Consider the following 23171-nt stretch of genomic DNA (forward strand, 5'->3'; position numbering starts at 1 on the left):
TAGGTATTGTAGCACTATGAACTAGTTATATAAATGTATAAGCCCATGTACACACCTACAGATTTGTATGTGTATAAAAATTAGCAGCAGAACTTATATATTACTGAACGTCCAAGAGCAGTCTGTTATATATATATATATACATATTTCTTTTTTTTGGTGTTTGTAGTTCTTGGCAGAAAGCCAGTGTCACATGTCCGTATTACACACATCATTCAACTACTTCACTACACTACGGACACTCCTCACACAGTCACAGCACGTAAATGAACTCGGGTTGACTGGGACAGTTACTCTTCTGGACTGAAACAGTTAGGTGGCTCTTAAAAGAGCCTTTGGGGTGTTTTGGGGAAACCTGGGAGCGCGCCGTTTAATTTATGCGCGCTCTCCGCGGATACGGCGGGCCAGCTGGATGTCCTTAGGCATGATGGTGACTCTCTTGGCGTGGATGGCGCACAGATTAGTGTCCTCGAACAAACCCACCAAGTACGCCTCGCTAGCCTCCTGCAGGGCCATGACGGCAGAGCTCTGGAAGCGGAGATCGGTCTTGAAGTCCTGAGCGATCTCCCGCACCAGGCGCTGGAAGGGCAGCTTGCGGATCAGCAGCTCTGTGGATTTCTGGTAGCGGCGGATCTCCCTCAGAGCCACGGTACCGGGCCTGTAACGGTGAGGCTTCTTGACGCCGCCGGTGGCCGGGGCGCTCTTACGAGCAGCTTTAGTAGCCAGCTGCTTTCTCGGGGCTTTGCCACCGGTGGACTTACGGGCGGTCTGCTTGGTTCTTGCCATGTTGTCAAACTCTATTCTTCTCTAACAAAGAAGTATAATAACTTCGCGCGCATATCTCGGCCGTTTTAAGGGTTCGAGCTGCGCGCAGCTCATTGGACGTCTTGAATGTGCCCGCCTTCCATTGGACGGCTGCCCACGCGTTGGCTAAACGCTATTGGGCGTCGTTTGCCACGCGCACATTTTCAAATAACAAGACACTCCCCAACGCCTTGGCGGGCTCCTGAACCACATTCTTGTTTTACACGTCCGGTGTAATGTAACTCAGATTTTTGGTTCATTCATTATTACACGCCTGTTATTTCACTCGCATAGTTATACAGACGTCCAGGTCTGTTTATTCGTCTTTTGTTCGAGTAGAATAAGAGCTTTTAAGTTTTATTCAGTATTTAATCGTGGGACGTGGTGATGCTTTGATTCTTTTATTTTATTCTAATGTACACAATAACCTGTAACAATTGATAGACCGCCGCTTTTTTGCATGAGAGGAGAGATAAAGAAATAGAAAATCGCATTTTTGTTGTTAAGGTGGGTGGCTCTTAAAAGAGCCTTTGGTTGTTTACCATTTAACAGGAAAAAGAAAAACGTTTATTTGGTCTTAGCCGCCTTCTCGGTCTTTTTGGGCAGCAGTACAGCCTGAATGTTGGGCAGCACGCCACCCTGAGCGATGGTCACTCCTCCGAGCAGTTTGTTGAGCTCCTCATCGTTACGAACAGCCAGCTGCAGATGACGAGGAATGATACGGGTCTTTTTGTTGTCGCGAGCGGCGTTACCGGCCAACTCAAGGATCTCAGCGGTCAGATACTCCAGCACAGCAGCCAAATAGACGGGAGCGCCGGCGCCAACGCGCTCGGCATAGTTACCTTTGCGCAGCAGCCTGTGAACACGGCCCACCGGGAACTGCAGCCCGGCGCGGGAGGAGCGAGTCTTGGCTTTGGCCCTAACTTTACCTCCGGTTTTCCCTCTTCCACTCATTTTACACTTCACTTCAGTTTGTTGAACTAAATCGAAATAAAAGTCAACGGCCTCCGATCGCTCTTCATAAAGGCAACGCTGCTACGTTTCTATTGGCTACAATGCCATGACCTCCAACAACCAATAATATTAGTGTCATCAAGTTTAGGGTCCGCCCACCGCTCATCTCAAGTCCTCTGCTTCTCCCCCTCCCCTTCGTGTGTGTGAGTGAGAGAGAAAGAAAAATAACAAATAACAGAAGATCCTTTGGGAGATAAAGATAAATTATGTGCTGCAGACACATATTAAATAGGTTTTTAATTATTGTATTATTATACTTATTAATTAAACTTTCTCTTGTTTTATCAATTTTTGTTTTGTACTTATTATTACTATTATTGTATATATAACTTTTGTTATATATTATTTTCTGTGCTTTAACAATACAAATGCAAATTTGTCATGTCAGTAACGTAAACCTGAACTGAACTGAGAGAGAAAGAGATAAAGACATTCCCGCTCCTATTCTCATCCATGTAAGTGCAAATAGCAACTGGATTATTATATCGAACCTGGCGCTTTCCAATAAAATCACTACTGACTAGTAGTGACTAGTTTTTAAGTGCAGCACGAAGGAGAATCTAACTCTGAGAGGAAAATGTGGGTGGCTCTTAAAAGAGCCGTTTTTTCAATAAGAGAAACAGGACATGAAGGTGAACGGCACGTTTACTTCTTTTTGGGTGCGGCCTTTTTCGCCGCCTTGGGCTTCGCTGCTTTGGGCTTGACGGCCTTTGTTTTCTTCGGGCTCTTGGCCGCCTTCTTCGGGGCCGCCGGCTTCTTGGCTTTCTTGGGAGACTTGGCGACTTTCTTGGCGGCCGCTGGCTTCTTCGCCGCTACCTTCTTGGCTTTTTTGGGCGATTTCTTGGCGGCCGCGGGCTTCTTCGCCGCTACCTTCTTGGGCTTCTTGGCCGCGGCGGGCTTTTTGGCGGCCGCCTTCTTGGGTTTGGCCGCTGCTTTCTTCGCCGGCTTCTTTTTGGCCTCGGCTTGTTTCTTGTTGAGCTTGAAGGAGCCCGACGCGCCGGTGCCTTTGGTCTGCACCAGAGTGCCCTTCGTCACGAGACTCTTGACGGCGAGCTTGACGCGGGAGTTGTTCTTGTCCACGTCGTAGCCGCCGGCAGCCAGGGCTTTCTTGAGGGCGGCGAGAGACACGCCGCTCCTCTCCTTGGACTGCGAAACAGCCTTGACGATAAGCTCGCCGACGCTGGGGCCGACTTTCTTGGGCCGGGCGGCGCTTTTCTTCTTGGGAGCTTTAGCCGGCGCGGCGGCTGGAGCGGGAGCGACTTCTGCCATCGTTCTGCTTTTGCTGCGAGCGCAGCAACAATGAGCTCAGACTGCACTGTTCAGAGGAACCTCCCTCTCAGGCGGGGAGCCGGCCCCTTAAAAGGCACATGAGAACGGGGTAGACTCAACCAGGCGGGCGCTTTGTGGCCGTGCCTCAGTGACGCGCTAAGATTTGTGTTTTCTCGTGGCATTTATCGGGCAAAATACGAGCGAAGGCGCCGCTCGGCGAGCGTCCAGCGGCTCGCTCCTCTAGAAGAGGCTCTGCTGTGTGTCCTGAGTCCAGGAATGGGCGCGCAGCGACGCCTCGTTTTACAGAGCGCTCTCCAAAGGGCGCCGGGCGGTCGCCGCTCCGAACGAGAGACGGCGTATTTGGCGCGATAATCGGTGGAAAACGGCGGCGTGAACTTTCGGAGAGCTCAACGGCGCGTTCGGGGAGAGCCTCGGCGAGGACGTGGGCGAACTTCCAGCGACCGAGCGCCTCGCTGACCATTAGTAAAACCAGCTCTGCTGGAGCGAGTGAAGCACACGCATGAGGCCGATGTTGTGCCGAATTCCTTTTTTTTTTTTTAGAAACTTTATTTAGTTAGCAACAATTCAACATATAAACAGACAGAGCATAAGAAAGACAGCATATACATACACATACCTTAACACCTTACAAATCAAAAATGTCCCACAAGTCAGCGTCTTTGAATGGCGTGTTCAACGTCCGCAGTCTCTTTAGTTCAATTTTAATTTGTTTAAAAACGTTTCTGCTGGACACGAATTGTCGGTCTATGGTCATCCGACATCTTGTTTTCCAAAGTTTAGACTTTACAATAGTGATGATAAACCACAAGAACTCATGTTTCCTATTATCTACTTTTTCATCAAAAATCCCATATATTATAGATTTCATATGTATATTTATTTCTAAACCCATATCCTTAACCATCTCCCACACTTCTTGAGAGCGATAACAGTTGAATAAAAAATGGTCTAAAGTCTCTTCTTCTTGGCAATTTGGCATGGGGCATAAAGTGGTTGTGCCGAATTCCGACTCCCTGGCAGAATCCGACTCCCCCCTCGCGTGCACGCGCTTCACATAATCGTGTGGCCGTTACGGACTGCACTCAGGATTTTTTTAGGTTATTTCTGTGTGTAAACAACACTTTATCTTTAATTTTCCTTCACAGCAAACAACACAACAGGATCTAAAGCCAAACAAAGACTCTCACCGCGATGGTTTAGTTTAATATTACGAAATAAAAACGATTGTTGTTGTTGCTGTGCTTGAGAACTAGTGGGACTGAAAGCCTTTCAGTCATAACGATAAGTATTACGACACATTAAACACAGCCTTAAACCTCTGCCTGGAGCACTAAAGCTTACATCTGATGACCTGACGCTGCAGCACTAGCTGACTTTTTTTTCTTGCCTCAGACAGCAAGCAAGAATCCACCTCCACAGGAGCACCTGCCATTCAAGCCCCTGCAGGCCACACAGTTTCTACAGCTACCACAGCCTCTCCGGTCAGTGTAGCCTGTCTCTCCTGCTCTCTTCTTGTCATTTACCATACAAGCAGCTGCCATCCCAGCAGACGATGTTGGCACACCAGCAACACAATCTAATATTGACACATATCAATGTATGTTTATAGTTTTAGTAAAACAAAATTTCATGTCATTATTATTTTCCTTTTCTTTTGTTCCCTGTTTCATATCATGTAAAAGGAAATATGTGTTCATTTACGTTCATCTTTTTACTTTAAATTTCACAGGTCTGACTGAAGCATGGGAAGGGAAAGACGTGTATGTGCTCTTGACAAAAATAGGGCCATACAAAATTTACTTTGCAGATATACGTCGGACTGCTCCTAATATGCAGATTGAAAGTGAGGTAAGACATCGGTCATAATTGACACCTCAAATTGCAGACTTACTATTCAGGTATTCATTTTGAGATGTACTTTTCAGTAAAACTAGTGAGTTGTTGAATTATTCTGTAGCTGCTATTGCTCTGTGTTGTATTCTTTTATACCAGTATGTCAGTATTGGTGTCTTATAATTGATTTTAGTTTTAGTTATATTTATGGCTAATGAACAATTACAATATATTGTATGTCATTTATTGGTTGCTTCAGATTGTTTTGAAACAACAGTTAAAAATCCATAAAACAAATACGTAGTAAGTTTCCTTTTTGGGAACATAGTTTCTATTTTTAACACTGTTTCAGATTCTCTTTGGCATAATTTTAAGAGGAGAAGGCTGGCACTTCACAATAACAGTGCATCTGCTCACTGTACGTAAAAGTAATAAGCATTACTAAATGGTTAAGTAACGTAGCAATTAATAATTAACAAATGGAAACAAATAAGGACTAACATTTTAGATGTTATAAGTAGTTTATTAATGTGTTAATCAACATGACTCAAAAAATGTGAAAGTAAGTCCTATGCACTAATGATCAGTTTATGATAATGTCTATGATAATGTGATTATGAAGGCTTAATTAATTCAAGTTTTAGATATCTACCTTATGAACATCATACACACACACACACACACACACACACACACATATATATATATATATATATATATATATACACACTCCTCAACATCGAAATTGCAACATCAAAAATATAAACTGTCAAACCAAATCAACTCAAACCACATTTATTGTCACATCACATTTACGCAGGTGTGAAGGTGAGTGAAAATCTTGAAACAAATATGTTAGACGTAAAGTGCACTGATCAAGGGCCTGTACCTGTATCTCACCTGTACCACGTGTTCATTGTTGTGAATACAGACAAAAGTCTGTCATGGTGGCCCCATGTTTTACACAATTTTGTGTTTTACTGACACAGCCAACCCAACTTGTTAATTAGGTACGCTGTGGGGACTGGTTTGAGAACTATTGGTAGAGAGAATGTGCTCTGAATTGTCATTGTAGCAGTTATATTTGACCTACCAGTGCAACTGAACCTCTTTATTTGTGTCTTTATGCAACAAATTCGTTCTTGTTTTGATTCATTTCTGTCAGGTCATGAATGCCTACATGTACCTCATCATTCAGGATTTCAACAGAGAGTCCCCTGAGAAAGCTGTGGCCATTGATATATTTGAAATGTTGAACATTTGGAATCACAAGTGGGTAAAAGTGAAAGTTAGTGCATTTCTTTTTTTGTTGTGAAATAATTAAATGATTTTATATTTGATGGGTTGAAATATTTTTAGATAATCAATAACTAATTTTAACTTTGACCTGGATCCATTGCTGTACAAATATATTCTAAAACACGATCATAGCTTATTCATACACTGGTTCTTTTTTCAATTCATACATGGACTGCTTTGGACTGCTTGCCAGTAATATAATATTAATAGAATCAGTCTTAATTTGTGTGTATATGTGGGTGGGTGTGAGTGTTTAATTTTATTTAATAAAGTTAATTTATTATATATGCAAGGTTGTGATCCCATCAGACAAGAGGGTTCTGTACTTAGAACCTCTAGGAGAAAGAAGAAACAACCTGGAAAGGTGACAAGGTAAATCTAGCATTCTGTGAAAATGAGGATAAATAAGTGTTTCTCTACTTCTCAGCTTAGTAATTTCTATTTATTTCAGATCATTCATGAGACAAAGGGGACTGAATGTGTCCAGATGGCAATGCAACAGAGTCCCACACCCGTACCAAAGGGACTGCAGTTCCTATGGGCCCATTGTGCTGAAAGTAAGCATTACTGGATAGGTCAAAAGCAATGCCTGGTGTTCTAAGCACTGGTGTAAATTCAGGAGGGGACGTGGGGACATATCCTTCTCATTTACAAAATACACAAGATAATTTTTTGGGTTGAAGGGATTTGCAAAAGAGCTGTCAGGTATCAATTATATATCTGTCAATTTCATTGTGAAACACTAATTTAAGCCAAAATGGATTCTTCTTTTGTTTAGTTATAGTCATTAATGACAAAAAGAAAGAAGCACGAATCTGTTCTGGAATCGTTTTCAACACTTGTTTATTGTATTATTATAATAATTTGTTGAATCACACTCTAACATTCATTATCAGTCCTTCATTTATCCTTGGACCCAATGGAATTGCTTATTTTCATTAGCAACAAAAATGTACTATATATAATAACTATGTTTAATACTCTCATGAATATTCTCATGAATCTTCGCGCTGCAGTCCTGGCTCCGCGGCTGGTGCGCCTTCAATGGCTTGGGCTACGTGGACAACTGGGCCTCGTTTTGGGAACAGCCAGCGCTCTACCGGAGGGACGGCCTCCACCCCAGTCATGTTGAATCTGTTGTCCTCTCTAGGAACATCGAGAGGGCCATCCGCCGACTACACAGCGAAGGCCACGTAAGTAGTGCCAAAAATAGAGACGCTACAGCTTATAATGCTAATGTTAGCACTGAAAATAAGACGATTACTAGCACTTATACTGTAAATAAGGCAAGTGCTGATAAAAAAGCTTATTCTATAAATACAAATATGAGACCAGTTGTGTCACCTAGGTTCCACTGTATTCAGACTGTGTCTGTGCCCCGAATTAAATCTAAATCTAAACGTAGAATAACTCAGAATTACAAAAAATCAGGCAGGTACTGAACCACAAATTCCGGCGACTCTCACCAGTGAAGTTTTTATGGACTTTTTTAATAATAAAATTGAAAATATTAGACAACAAATTCAACCCACAGTATTAAATCATCTGACGTGGCTGATATAAAACATAACGTAGTTGCAGAGGAAAGGCTGGAAACTTTCTACCCACTACCACAGCCAGAACTAGAGATTATCTCCTCTGCAAATTGTACAATCTGCACACTTGATGCAATCCCCTCAAAATTACTCAAAGAAGTGCTTCCAGTTATCATTAATCCTCTTTTACCTACAGTAAACTCATCCTTTAGCCTGGGCCATGTACCCAGAGCTTTTAAACTAGCAGTTATTAAACCTCTGATCAAGAAACCAAACCTTGATGCTACCCAGATAGCAAAAATGATCTGGCCCGGATCCGGCACAAATCATCCAAAAGCTCCGGCCCAGGTCCGTAAAACGGATCTGGCCCTGTGTCCTTTTGCACAGTGGGCCAATACTGGTACAGATCCGGTTTGCGGATTTGGGCCAACACCGCACTGCACCGCACTGGGCCAGTTTTCAGTGATTTCTTTACTCATACAGCCCAAATCCGGGCCACATCCGTATCCTCATTTTACATTTGGATCAGTTCTGGACCGGAGGCGTACACCTCCGGCCCAGATCTGCACCTCCTCCGGCCTGCATCCGCACTCCTGCTGGCGTGGATCCACATCTCCTCTGGCAGTTTTGGTTTTTCCTTACATGACATAATTGAATAATTTATGCTAACACTAGACATTATTTAATTCAATTACTAACTAAATAATAATTAGTTTATTTGATTTTAAAAGTAGAAATAACTAGATGTTTAGACTAGTTTGTTTCTCTGTGTTAAATATACCATGGTCTAGGACTATCTGTTCTGTATATTTTAGTGTTTTTCTTCTCCCACACACCCACATTACTCAGGTCTTGTTAAATACATTAGCTGCATCATATACATCAAGGAAAACATTAAAATATGCAGGGCAGGGGTACTCTAAGACCAGAGTGGGTAACCTGAAATACAAAATTATTTCACAAACAAAATGTATTTCTTAATAAATGTCTAATTGAAGAGTTGGGAAATAAAATTAAACTTTGGTGGTTTGACATGAAATGATTAATTGTAGAGAAACTTACTGACTCTTGCTGAAACGTATTCTTTACAATGGTGGTGACAGGAACCAAGGGTTACCATGACTACAACTCAAATACTACAAATAACCATTTTATTTACTATCCAAAACCACCAGTGAACCTACATGTGTCCTCTGAGTTTATATGGAATGTTGGGGTAAAATAGTGGGAAACCTGAAAAGATTATTTTGGGACCATATTGCCATATCCTTCTAATGTATCTAAAAAATGTTTTAGACCTGAAATCTATTCCAGACTATGGTGAAACAGCATCTCAGGGAGTGTAATCATTTGGTGTAATGAGGGAGCTTTTAGAGGTTCAGATGTCTGGTTCCATCTACCACCACTGTGAAGAGTTCTGACTTTATAAGATTCTCCAGAATGGAGTGTTTCTGATATCCTGATAATACTGATATCCTATTAATGTGTAATATATAATAATAATAATAATAATAATAATAATTTTTAAATATGCTAAGCATTACAAAATCAGATAGAGGTAAAATTCATTTTTCATGTAATCTGTATCAACACTGAATATTTCTTTTACTTGCATAAATTAACTCTTCAATCACAGCACAAAAAGTCAGTTAAGAACAGTTACAAAACAGGTAAAACCAAGAACAATTCAAAAACTGTATTGAATATGAATACAATATTTATTGAACACTTAACATTTAGCGCCTTTTTGTGTTTTCCAAAAGTGAATTATTAACCCTCTGTGGTTTGAAGAGCTGTAGATGACCTGAAAGAAACAAAAGGAAAGAAAAAAAAAATCACGACTGAGAAACTCAATTAGTTCATAATTGTATGTAATCAGGAAGTACAGTGAGTAGCACTTAGCACATGTTTAAGCTTTCACAAAAGAGCTTCTCAAAAGCATGTACATAGTATACGTACAAGTGAATTGGTAGAAATTTCTACAAAAGACCAGAGCCAGCAGTATAAATAATGTTCTTATTTTATGATTTGACTTATATTCTTAAATTTCACTTGGTATTTTACTGATTTATTGTTTGTGTTATTGCTTCCTTTAATCCCTGTTTTTGTATATGTTTAGCTTTATTTAAAATGAGAGCCCCCCTCAATGTACTTCCAAGTTTAAAGAAAGGCAGACTGATTTGATTAGTTGATAGAAAATACTACTTCAATCAATGTGAAACTATCAAGAAGTTACAGTAAGAAATGTCTACCTGGAAAAAAAAATCACAGGCTAAACTAATAAGGACTACTGAGACAAAAACATGCTTTTGTGTTGATTAGATAAAAATACAAAGTTAAGAAGACTGCAAGAAATGGACATAACACTTGTTAAATAACTGAAAATGGCAGTTCTTAATTTTGTTCAGGTAACCCTTAAGGGCTTGGACTATGTAGAAAAATCTGATTTCTGTATTACCATCCTCTCTGAGGAATAAAGAAAAAAGAATAAAAAGTTCATATTAAGTTGGTAATTGCAGATTCTGCGCTCCCTGCTCTCCTATTTAAAATCAGGGGCACCAGCGCTCCTGGGCAAAAAACTTAACATAAAACTCTGATGAACCTGTATATCGTTCACTATAAGTTCAAACCAGGTTGCAACACAAACCTGTATCTCTCCCAGCGTCCGCCTCCGCGGTCTGATGCAAGATTGAACCATCGGATAGCATGTTTGGAAATCTCTTCTGTGGTGTTGCTGCTCACTTTGCATTTCCGTACAGCTCCTACGTGAAAACATAAATAACTAGATATGCATTTCCTGAAGGAAATACCAGAGCTTGCAAAGCAACAAAATAAAAAAAAGTGTGAAATGAAAAAAGAAAACGATAGACAGATACAGACTGGGAGTTGTAGATAGACAGATAGGCAAATAGTTGTAGATAGATAGACAGACAGACAGATAGACAGAGTTGTAGATAGATAGACAGACAGAGTTGTAGATAGACAGACAGACAGACAGAGTTGTAGATAGACAGAAAGTTGTAGATAGATTGTAGACAGACAAATAGACAGAGTTGTAGATAGACAGACAAACAGAGTTGTAGATAGATTATAGACAGACAGATAGTTGTAGATATACACAGACACAGAGAGACAGAGTTGTAGATAGATATAGACAGACAGAGAGTTGTAGATATAGACAGACTCTCAATTTGGCTATTAAGCTTAGGAATTGGGACAATAAAAAGTAAAAGAAATGGAGACAAGCTTTGTGTATTCAACATGCAGGAAAATGGGTAATGCAGTTTCATTTGCATACACTATACTTGCGAAAGAGAGAATGAAGAGCCTTACCTTCAATATTCAGTTATCTCCATACAAGACACAACCTGCAAAAATAAGTAATAAATCATAAATAAAAACAAATAATGATTAACTGAATGCATGTGTGCATTACTTTTAGTGGTGTACAACTTCATTTATCACTACAGAAAGCATCCTTTTGAAATGTACATCTGTTAAATTTTCTACATATTTCTTCATATCGTACGTACTTCTTCACGTGTGTGTACCTGGCACAGGATTTACTGCTTTAACAAGCTTTAGCAGTGAATAAAAATGAAAAATTCTTTCTTTGAGTAACTAAAAATAACACGTCCACTATAATTTACACTCATTCAGACAAACGTAGCAAGGGCTGTGTGACTACCAAGTAAAATAATTAACTTATATCTTAAATAAGTACATTTCAGCTAACGTTAGCTTGATAGCTACGTTACTGATAAGCTAACCTAACTAGCTAGCTAGTACAGTAACTAGCAAAGTAAAGGCTAATTGTATTTGTATCTCTAGTAACGAAAAACAAAGTTATCTGGACATTAACTCGTGTTCAAGATTAGTTTTCTCACATTGCCAGAAAAAAGCACCTTGCCTCTGTCGTAATAATGAGGCTGAAGAGTCTTGTTAGCCAGCTTGTTATGTGAATTTTCCGTTCCACCTTAAACGGTGCAGCAGGGCTACTGACTACTGCGCCTTTTAAGGTGGAACAGACCATTCGAATGAAAAAATGTCAATTTCACATTCATTCGGTAATTTAACTGGCGTTATAAAGCTACGTTGCCCAGACACTCTTATTTAAGATTTATTTCTCGTCTTTAATAACATTAGTGTCACTGATAAACTAGCTAGCATAGCCGCTAACGTACAGCCCTCAAGCTAGCTAGCTAGCTAACGATACAAAGAAAGAGAAAAATAACACTTAAAAGTTTCCTTCTTATCAAAAATATGACTATTAATCGTGACTCTGATAGCAGTATTAGTTAATAAGACATGAGATGTGACCAACCAGTTTTAATGGCTCCATCCTGGCCAAAATCTGGTAGACCGTTGGAAACCGTTGCGAATTTTTGAACGGTTTCGCGGCGAGGCTCTGGATCAGATCCGCAGCGCATTCACACAGCGATTGGCCATCCGTAACGTTCCCGGATGTGGAGCAAGCGCGCCCCTGTTCCGCAGAGTGACACAGTCGTTACGCTGACTCCGGTGCAGATGCGTAAATGCAGATAGCACCGTCTGCCGGATTTGCGGAGACGCAGGCGGATCTGGCGCGGAGTCAGCTGCTATGTGGGTAGCGTAAGCTAGCTCTGATCAAGGCTACGTATCCCTGTTGGTGCTACTTGACCTCAGCGCAGCTTTCGATACGATAGACCACAATATTCTCCTAGAAAGGTCAGAAAACATGGTTGGAATCACAGGGACCGCCCTATCGTGGTTCAAATCTTACTTAACGGAACGTTATCAGTTCGTAAAGGTAAATGATTCATCTTCCAATTATTCACAAGTAAGATTTGGAATTCCGCAAGGCTCTATTTTAGGACCTTTATTATTTACATTATACATGTTACCGTTAGGCACAGTTATAAGTAGCCATGGCATTAACTTTCACTGTTACGCAGACGATACGCAATTGTACATATCAGCCAAGCCTGATGACAAATACAGGTTAAAGAAAATAGAGGACTGTGTAAAAGACGTGAAAGGCTGGATGTTGCGTAACTTCCTCCTTCTAAACAGTAACAAAACAGAGGTTCTCCTTCTGGGTCCAAAAGTGGCAAGAAATAAATGATCAGATTTTAATTTTAAATCTCGCTGGTTTTCCAGTTATACCTGGTTCAGCAGCAAAAAATCTTGGTGTCATAATTGATCCAGATTTATAATTTGATCAACACATAGGCAGCATCACTAGGACAGCTTTTTTACACCTTCGCAATATCGCCAAAATAAGAAATGCCTTATCGCTGCACGATGCAGAAACATTAGTACATGCCTTTGTTACTTCAAGGCTAGACTATTGTAACGCACTACTGTCAGGATGCACCAGCAGGAATTTAAGTAAACTTCAACTAGTTCAAAATGCTGCAGCCAGGGTTCTCACTAAAACTAGAACATTTGATCATATCAGTCCAGTCCTATCATCACTCCATTGGCTGCCTGTTAAATTCCGTATTGATTACAAAATTCTTTTATTGACGTATAAAGCCCTACATGGGCTCCTGAGTACCTGCAAGACCTTATTTCCCATTACGAGCCACCACGATTACTCAGATCACAGAGTGCTGGCTTTTTTATAGTTCCCAGAATTCAGAAGGTTTCATCTGGGGGAAGAGCCTTTTCTTATAAAGCCCCCAAACTCTGGAATGATCTTCCAGAAAATGTTCGGGACTCAGACTCAGTCGCAATCTTAAAATCTAGGCTGGAAACTCACTTGTTTACAGTGTAAACAATTGATGTAATTTCTACAGCAAATATTTACAATAACATCCTGTATTCTGAAATTACTGCATATTACTGTATTTTGCTATGATTCATGGGAGCTGCTGTCCAGTCTTAACAGTTTATTGTAGAATTTACAGCAAGTTCATGAACGCGAAAGGACCTCTGGGATGGCCAACGGACTTCTGAAAGTGGAGGTTTGAACTAGGATTGTGGCGCCTCATTGGACCTGGTGTTCACTAAAACAAGTACGAATTATTCTTAACGTTACCTATTGTTTATTCTTGTCAAACAAATGGGATTATATTTCTAAGGTTTGCTTTATCTCAGACCTCTGTAGCTGAGAGTTTTTGCTTTCTGTGATTAATACTAATCGTGTCTGGTCCGCCGCACTTAGCTAACCTACGTTCTCTGAACTTGCTAAGCCAGCACAGCACAGCAACTTTAATGCTACAGCTAGTTAGGGTAGCTATCTAAGTTACAACAAGATATGTGATTAAAGGTGGCTGTGTAAGTTAGATTCCTCATCGCGTTTGTTAGATGTATGATGTGTTCCGTCGCTAAAAGTCATGCTAAAGTTAACGGACGGCTTATGGAAATGGAGGTTTGAAAAAGGATTGTGGCGCCTCATTGGACCTGGTGTTCACTGAAACGAAGTCTTTAGCTATAACGTATATTGCATATTCTGGTTTTACTTCGCCTCAGACATCACAAGCTTTCGGGAACTTGTTCTCTCCATGACCATTTGAATCGCTTTGGTTCTGCGGATTCTCGGATTCTCTGAGCTAACCTAGCTAAGTAAGTAAGCAAGCCAACGCTAGCTAGCTAACCTAGCTAACTAGCTTCAACAGCACACCTTATACACTTCGGCCGCACCGTGTGAATAGAGCCGTTTTTTTCAGTGCCTTGATGTCTTATCGATTCATCCATTAAGGTTGTCACGTTGTCGCATTACAAAGGCAATTTAGCGTTTAAGTGCACAAAGACGTGTAGCTAGAAAAGAAACTATGATAGTCACGCATGCTTGTGTTAAAGTGGCTTGCTATCGTAAGCTACCTTTTGTGGGGGCGCGTTGTGGTCTTTTTTAGGCTTAATGTGGCCAACGTGCATGCACCTTTGCTGTAGTTAGTTCCATTTTTATTTCCTCTCTCTACAAAATGTTTATTTGCCAACTCTGTTATCATGAAAGCAGTACAATCTTACCTTTTGCTCAGCATATGAAATTGCACAGAAATGCTCCTAATCCTGAATTTAGATGTGGCGTGCCTGATTGCCCACGTGTTTTCAAGAAGTTTACTGCATTAAAATCTCACATATACAGAGATCACAGGGTTCATCACAGGCATGTTAGGGATGCCCAAAGTCAGGTTCAGGATACAACATTGAAATGTCAGGTAGACTTCTGTCAAGTCAAATGTGGGAATTTAACACAGTTTTTGTCTCATCTGAAGAATCATATCCAATAAGGTTTGGAAATCACATGTCCATTTTTGGCGTGTGGTCAGAAATTTAGAGTGAAATCAACATTTGCATCACATGTGTCTCGAAATCACAAAAACTGTTCTGTCAGCAGTCTGATCGATTCTGTTTTGGACAGTGAAGTTTCAGGTTCTGGCCAGCATGAATATGTATTGATATCTGAAAATGAAAGATCAGAGGATTTAGGGGAAGCTATTCTTGGTGATGTAGAATCTCTGTTTTTGAGGAATTTGACTCATTTCTATTTGAAATTACAAGCTAAATTGTTGCTTCCAGAGTCTACTATTCAAAGTATTGTTGAGGAATTTCAGAGTATTCATGACATTGGTCAGTCATATTTACTTGCTAAACTTAGTGAGAAATTGACTTTGCTTGGAGTACCAGAGGAGAAAGTTAAAAATGTGGTTGATGATTTGACCAGGGAGGATCTTCTGAAAGTGTGTAATAACGGGGTTTTGAGTACCGCCCAGAGAAGAAAGACAGTTTTCAAGTCTGATTTCCACTACGTTGAACCTGTGCCTCTTTACCTAGGAAACAGTGAGTCAGGGAAGGAATGTTTTGCTCAGTATGTCCCTATAAAACAAACGATTGCAACTCTGTTTGAATATAAGTCAGTGAGGGAACAGTATGGACAAGTGCATTCTCAAACAACAAAACCTGGCCTGTTCAAAGATGTAAAGGATGGCGAGAACTTTTCTGAAAATGTTTTATTTCAGACTGACCCATCAGCTCTGGGCTTAATTATTTATCAGGATTCCTTTGAAGTGGTCAATCCATTGGGCTCAGCAAGGAAAAAACACAAATTGCTCGCAGTGTATCTTACTTTAGCTGATATTTTGCCTCATAACAGGTCAAATATAGACCACATGCAACTTGTTCTTCTGTGTAATGAGCAACATTTTAAGTACTTTGGGCAAGACCGAGTTTTCAGATCACTGATTGAGGACCTCAGAGATCTTGAAGACAATGGCATTGTTCTAAACAATGGCAAAATACTAAGAGCTGCCTTGCTTGCGATTATAGGTGATAACCTGGGATCCCACACTATTGGAGGTTTCGTGGAGAGCTTCAGCCGGAGCCAAACATTTTTGCAGGTACTGTGATATGGATAGGGGCACATTTCAGTCCACACCTCTAGAGACAGGCATTAAACAAACTAGAGCATCTTACCAGAACAGTGTTCAGGAACTCACAGATAGTGGCAGTGATGTTGTGTGTGGGATCAAATTTGACTCCCCTTTTAATAAGTTGAAATACTTCCATGTATGCCAGCCTGGCTTACCTCCCTGCCTTGGCCATGACCTGTTTGAAGACATTGTAGCATTTGATCTTCAGTTGTACATTAATCACTTGGTAAAACAAGAGAAATGCTTTACTTTTGTAGAGCTAAACCGCTGTGTCAAGCAATTTGCTTACTCGGGAACTGATGCTGCAAATAAACCAGCTGAGATTTACTCTGGGAGTGAGAAACTTTGTGGTCAGGCCATTCAGAACTGGTGTCTCTTAAGACTGCTGCCTGTTATTGTAGGTGACAGGATTAAGAACCCAACGGGAGAAGTATGGCAACTTGTTTTGCTACTCAGACAAGTTGTAGAGCTAATTTGTGCACCAGTGATATCTGCAGATCAGGTTGCATACCTTAAAGTGCTTATTGATGAATACATTCATTTTAGAAGTGTGACATTTTCCTGTGACTCTCTCAAGCCAAAACATCATTATTCGTGCCATTACCCAGACCTCATTACACAATTTGGTCCTCTAATTCGTCTCTGGACCCTGCGGTTTGAGAGTAAGCATACATATTTCAAGCAATGTGCAAGGAAATTGCACAACTTCAAGAACTTGTGTGCAACCTTGCTGAGAGACACCAGCTTTGTCAGGCCTATTTAAGTGCTGGTAACTTATTTCAGCTGTGTGTTCAAGTTGACAAGGGCTCTGAATTCTGTGCTGATGATTATAATGAAACAATAAGAAAATCAGTAGCTTGTTTAGATACTCAGTCAGGGAATACTTTAGCAGCGACTCAGATCTCTCTGAAAGGAACCAAATACAAAAAAGGCATGGTTGTACTTCTGGGCAATAATGATGAGGGTCTGCAGATTGGTAGAATTAAACTAATCCTTGTTCACCAAAATTCCAAGGTTTATTTTGCGTCTGAAAAACATCTTGCTTTACCGTTGACAGATATTGGTGTGTACTGCATAACAGATGCAATACAAGACCCAATTGTTGTGTGTGTACACCAAGAGGAGCTTTTGGATTATTATCCTCTTCAAGAGTACAAACTCTGTGGCTTGTCAGTAGTTGCATTACACCATTCTTTTCTGTCTTTATAAAGCAATGCCCAATTTAGAAGAGCTGAAACAAGTGGTCTGCTCCACATTGCCTGGACTTTCAAAGGAAACACTTAAGAAATTGGTAGATGGACTTGTTGCTGTTGGTGTGGAGACCCAGGCAGATCTTCAGTTTGTGAAGGAAGAAGACCTGCTGGAACACCTCAAGCCAATCCAGTGCCGCAGGCTTTTAAATGCTTGGAAATGTGAAGGTATTTGAATTGCAATTCAAATTTGAGAAAAAAATTGACACTTTTTATGTATGTACATATAGGGATGGACAATATGATGATATTGTTAGCTTGATAAATTGTCACAATATGCTTTTCTGACAATATCATGGATATTTTTGGACATGTTTCATTACAAAGAGAGCTAATTAGTCCTGATAAGTAGATATATTGCAGCACAGTATGTGAAACTTGGAATAAAAATGGATTATACTATATTATAATATATAAATGATTATATTATATTTTGGTCGTATTTTTAAAATGTTAGACTAGGATTTTTGCTATGTAACAATTTATCGAACTTCAAAAAAAAAAACAAAAATTGTGATATACATCCTGAAAATGTCTCCCAAGTATTGTGATTTTATGTTTTTGCCGTATCGGTCACCTTACTTGTGTGTAGATAGTAAAGTTTCATTTTATTTTTTTCGGTCTTAGAACATGCAAGCTGCTCAACCCCCTGCCGCTCAGCACAACCAGCCCTCTCTGATGTGTCAAGCCCATCATCTCGGAGCCTCTCAAGTTCCCCACTACATTCTACATGTACCACATCTCCTCCTTCTCCTGCTGTCCCTTCGGCATCTTGTACATGGGCTGAAAGTTTTAAGGTGCCTTGGAAAGTAATGCCCTCGGGTATTAGGTTGGCCATCGCAAATAAAAAAAGACCATCACCTGGTGATCGAAGGCAGCTAATAAGGATGGTCGTGGATGCAATGCGAAGATATGAACTCAATCCAACAAGAGCGCAGTGCCAGATTGTGGCACAGAACATTGTTAAACAGTACCCAGAGAGCTTTAGTGATGTTTTGCATGACGGTATGATTGTAGGTAGCGGGCATGGCTCTTTGTTGTCTCAGCTAAAAACTCGTGTGGAACACGTTAATCGAAGCAATACGCTGGCTCATCGCAGAAAAGAACGTCTTCGATCATCAGGTGGAGTAGTAAACCAATGCCCAAGAACACCAGCTGATCAATATGGTTGTGTCCGCTGGCAGCCAGAGGAGCCTCCTTTTGGAGAGAATGATGAAACCTTAGAGGAGAAACGTAAGCAAATGTTACAGCTTCATTCTGCAGAGGGAATGTCTGGGGCTGACAGGGCAGAGCTTTGTAAGTTGATGGAGATCACCCTATACCGTCAGCGGTATATATATATATATATATAATGTCAGTGACATTAATGCTGTTCCACCCTCGTCCTTGTCCAGTTTGAAGAGCTCATGGCTGTACCTTTTCTGTCTAAAGGGGTTCTCCATCCACTTTCAGTTGCTTACAGATATCCCTTTGCTCCCAAGAATTATGGAGGGCTTTGAGGTGAAAGGAAAGAGGATTCTATGATTCTTTGAAGAAAAGCCAACAAACGATGAGGTTCGTGCCATTTTGTTGAAGTCTGGACAAGAAAGTTCTCTGGTTCCATGCATTTTGCTGCTCTTTATGGCCCACTTTAAGGAGAAATCTGAATCTCTTCTTCTAGAAGCTGATGTAAGTAGTAGAACAATTTCTCCCAACCTGGCACCTTAACTGTCAGTTGCTGTTTAACCAATTTTTTTCTTCATTTTTTTAATTTAAATTTGTTGCTGTTTTTTGTTATAGGTGGCAGTGACTGCAGCAGATGTCCAAAGAACAGTTGCATTACCAGATTCACCCAGGCTGATTATCCAAGGTTATTAAAGCCCCCATATCCTACATTGTCCGTGTATATTTTTCCCTGAGGTCCTCTTAAAAATGTTTGTATGTAATTAATGTTTATTTTCCTACCTCTCTTTATCCCTTACAACTAAACAGGCTATTTTATTACTCTGCTTTTAAGACTGATATTTAAATGAGCTCTGTTTAAAACGGCTTCTTTGTATCATGCCTCATTCAAAAAGCAGTCCATACAGAAATGCTCATTATAACTTCAGTATAACTTCCTGTTTAAAATATCTGACTATAACCTTGTGTAATACAGTCTGACTGCAAAAGGTTAGATAGGTTTAAAATGTTAATCCTGTCTAATTAGGTAGCCGTAGCCATATGTTTGTTTGTGTCTGTCACTGTCTCCTTTTCTCTGTTTGTCTGTATATTTGTTTTTCTCCCACTCTTTTAAAAGTGCAGTGATAACTGTATTGTTGATATTCTCTAACATGACAAAAATATGTTTTCTCAATTTTTTTTTGCAGGTGACAAAATGAACCCTGAGAGGTGGATGCTGTCAGTGGAAGGCGAGATTGTCCTGGGGTCAAATTCAAACACATTTGTTGAAGGCCTTGCTGCTTTATTTGCGACATATTACACCTTCAACCTAGAGTATCAGGAGGGAGCGGCATCCACATTGGAATTCATTCAAAGGTAAGAAAAAGCTGTTTAAAAGGTTTTTGGTGCAGCATCGTGGAAAGGCTTCACCATAACCTGGGAGGAGGAAGCAGACGTGACCACACTAGACACAAAGTCAGGGCTGAAGACATTTGGGCAGTTTTACTGAACTTGCATGTTCAAAATTAGAAAACAAAATGGCATAAGGGATTGGCCAAACACGCTCATATGTCCTCCCGTCCTGAGTCTTGGGGCTATGTTCTGAAGCTAACATTCACAAGTTGAATGGGAACAATTTTTTATTTTTTTTCCTAATGTGACACACATCTGATTTTTTTTTTAAATCAGGTTGGAGCCACTTTTTTTTTCTCCTCTCACTTTGCATGCACATATTATCGTTATAATCCAGCGTCACAGTGTAGCAGTAGTAGTGGATAACCTGCAGTTTCTGCCAGTAAACGCTACAAAATCATCTGATCTTTATTCACCCTTTCCCCTTAATTACAAACAGCTCCGAGCTATTAAGAGCAAAGGATCTTTGTGATTGTTGTTCATGACATTGTTGATTATGATTTGCGTACACAGGTCGTTTCAGGGTTCAGGTTTGTTCACACTAGAGACAGATATGATTCACCTACACAAATGTGAAACATCAAAACAGACAGATCAGGTCAGAGCAAAAAATCAGACTTGACTAAAAAAGCATGTGAACATGGCCTTATAGCTGAGCTGATAAGCTCCCCAGTTAATCAGTCAACATTAGATGGAGCTCATCATCCCTAAACAAAAGACTCTGTAAAACTAAATAGCACGACTAAATACAGAACGAGAAAAAATACTAAACTGCCACTTGTCTTTGAACAAACCCACTGTTTTATATTGTATTGTCTGAGATACTGACAGTTGCTTTATTTTACAGAGGAATTGTAGGTATTAACCCAGGAACGGGATCAAAGGTTGGTGCTGGAAAGCGGGAAAAGAAACGATCTGGAATGAATCCACATGTCTGCACTCTGCTCAGGAAACTGATGGACTTTGAGTGGCTTTCTCTTTAGGAAAACTTTGTGCTATTTGCCAAAAGATCTGGTCAGTACATAGTTTTAAATAGAAGTTTAAAGTTCAGTCATGTAGCTTAGTGTTGTCTTTGTGTTTTAAACAGTTGCTTCAGTCTGCGCTCTGCTCAGAAAAGTAATGTTTTGCTGTTTTTTCAGAATATACAGCAACAAAGTACAGCATTTTTTTTCAGCCATTAAATTTAAATATTGTCACTCTAAGTTGGCTTTTCTTTAAAGTATTTTTGATACTCCAAGACACTGAACAGTTTCAGCACTAGATTTGAAAGTGTTAGAAGTACTTGCTGTTTTCTTTTAGAAAATTGAATATTTTTATTTTGCAGTGGGTATCTCTGCCACGCAAATTTATTTTTTGTACTTGTAAATTTGGCTGTGTGCTGTTGTAGTAAAATAAGTGAAATCAAAATTTTGTGTGAAGTAATTGTCATTTATGGGTTAGTAGTAATGTATGACAAGGACATGTATGTCATTATCAACGGGCTACTAAAGATAAAAAATTGTATTTAATATTAAGCGGTGTGATTTCATGTGAAGTATGTAGTTAATTCAGATAATAAGTAATGCAGTTTCAGACCATCTGCAAGTCACTTGTAACCATTTACCTTAAAGCATCAGAAACTGAGCTGACTGTTACAAGTAATGTAATCTTGGCTATAGTTTTTCAGATAATACATTTACAATAGTTTTACTGTAGACAGAATTATTTTTACTGTCATTTAGCATTAGGAAGATATTAGTTATTACTGTAATTTAATATTTATTATACTCTTTAGCTTTAAAAACATGGTTAATTTTATTGTAGATATATTGGATTATACTGTCTTCTTTGCAGTTGTTACTGGGATTTTTCATTCTGTAAAATTACAGCAAAATAATTTACAGTACCATGCTGTAAATTTACAATACCTTACTGGCAATTTTAGTTGCCAGTAACTTACTGTAATTTCACAATAAAATAGGTTTTAGTGCACCGCATATATACAGGATCATACTGTATTTTTACAATTATTACAGGGATTTTTAGTTCTGTAAAATTACAGTAAAATAATTTACAGTCTCATACTGTAAATTTACAATACATTACTGGCAACTAAAATTGCCAGTAATTTCCTGTAAATTTTACAGTAAATTTTTTACAGTGTAGTTTAGCTTTTTGGTAGTTAATGTTCCCCCTTAGATAAAGGCAGCAGATCCAGGGGTCCATGGACGCAGGGAATTATAGTAAACTGAGACGCTGGTGCTGCCGTCCCACCGCTCGCACGCGGTCACTCAGGTTTGTGGACGGTGGAGCGGAGGGATGCCAAATTGTTTCAGGGTGCTCCCGTATCTGTGTGCCCTTTTGGTTCTCTCCTTTTAATTAAGCTGTTATAGTCAGATCTGCCGGAGTCGTTAGCCACACTCTGGAAATGTTTTACATATTATTATACATACACCCATACAGAACTAAACTAACTCCATCTCCCTACCTTTTTTCCGAGTAAACGACTGCCCACCTGTCCGGCTGAACACTGATGGATGATTGTCTGTCGAGCTCTCCTGCTACCAGCTTCAGACCAGTTGCCCACGCCCCAGTCACCGCCACCTGCCTTGGACCAGCTGCCCACCCTACACTGAAGTGGACTCCTTACTATTACTACTACTACTACTACTATTAATATTAGTAGTATAATAATTTTGTAGGTAGTTTGACCAGAGGAGGATGGGTCCCCCCATGTGAGCCTTGGTTCCTCCCAAGGTTTCTTCCTCAGCTCTGAGGGAGTTTTTCCTGGCTTGTTCACCTGGAGGATTTACATTTCATGTTAAAACGTTGTCCTTAATGGATTTCTGTGAAGCTGCTTTGTGACAACATCAGTTATAAAAAGCGCTAAACAAATAAATTTGACTTGACTTGACATTATTTGTTTTGTGTTTAAATATTGACATAAAAAGCATGAAATTGCAAAATGAAGTGTAATTGTATTTTGTTTACTCAGTTTTATGTTTGAATATTTTACTGTATGTAAGCTACAGCCTCTTGACATTGAACCCCCCAACAAGTCAGACCAAATTTGCACCTCGGTTCTAAGCACTGTCAAGTTTTATTTTAAAATACATGGTTTATTAGTGTCAGAATGTGCAGTGCATAACATTGATTTCCTCAGTGAAAAAAACTTAATTCTCAGTCACAATAAAAACTTCATTATGTTTTTGTTTTACAGTTTGTCAAACGCATCCTGAAAGACAAGCCTATTTCCT

At 39.9% G+C, this 23171-nt stretch overlaps 3 protein-coding genes, 1 long non-coding RNA gene and 1 pseudogene across 5 annotated transcripts; 1 reads left to right on the forward strand and 4 right to left on the reverse strand.

The window, feature by feature from the left end:
• Positions 1-336: 336 nt before the first annotated feature.
• On the reverse strand, positions 337-886 carry LOC118796760 (histone H3). Its single transcript, XM_036555862.1, has one exon. The coding sequence runs from the start codon at positions 784-786 to the stop codon at positions 376-378; it is 411 nt and encodes a 136-aa protein (XP_036411755.1). The 5' UTR covers positions 787-886; the 3' UTR covers positions 337-375.
• A 440-nt stretch (positions 887-1326) lies between these two features.
• Positions 1327-1758, reverse strand: LOC118796764 (histone H2A-like). Its single transcript, XM_036555865.1, has one exon. It carries the CDS (start codon positions 1756-1758, stop codon positions 1372-1374), a length of 387 nt encoding a protein of 128 aa, XP_036411758.1. The 3' UTR covers positions 1327-1371.
• A 558-nt stretch (positions 1759-2316) lies between these two features.
• Positions 2317-3087, reverse strand: LOC118796755 (histone H1-like). 2 transcript variants are annotated; one of them, XM_036555857.1, is made up of 2 exons: positions 2635-3087; positions 2317-2604 (listed from the first exon to the last, which is right to left on the reverse strand). In XM_036555857.1, exons 1-2 carry the CDS (start codon positions 3085-3087, stop codon positions 2464-2466), a joined length of 594 nt encoding a protein of 197 aa, XP_036411750.1. In that variant the 3' UTR covers positions 2317-2463. The 2 variants fall into 2 exon arrangements, with proteins under 2 accessions (XP_036411750.1, XP_036411749.1); XM_036555856.1 differs by having other exon boundaries at positions 2317-3087.
• Positions 3088-9474: 6387 nt separating this feature from the next.
• LOC118796774 lies at positions 9475-10530 on the reverse strand. Its single transcript, XR_005005907.1, has 2 exons — positions 10423-10530; positions 9475-9579 (listed from the first exon to the last, which is right to left on the reverse strand). It is a non-coding gene; the product is annotated as an uncharacterized LOC118796774 (long non-coding RNA).
• Positions 10531-17345: 6815 nt separating this feature from the next.
• LOC118796754 lies at positions 17346-20918 on the forward strand (annotated as a pseudogene).
• The last annotated feature ends 2253 nt before the right edge of the window (positions 20919-23171 follow it).

Source organism: Colossoma macropomum, unplaced genomic scaffold (genome assembly GCF_904425465.1).
Source record: "Colossoma macropomum unplaced genomic scaffold, Colossoma_macropomum, whole genome shotgun sequence".
NCBI lineage: Eukaryota > Metazoa > Chordata > Actinopteri > Characiformes > Serrasalmidae > Colossoma > Colossoma macropomum.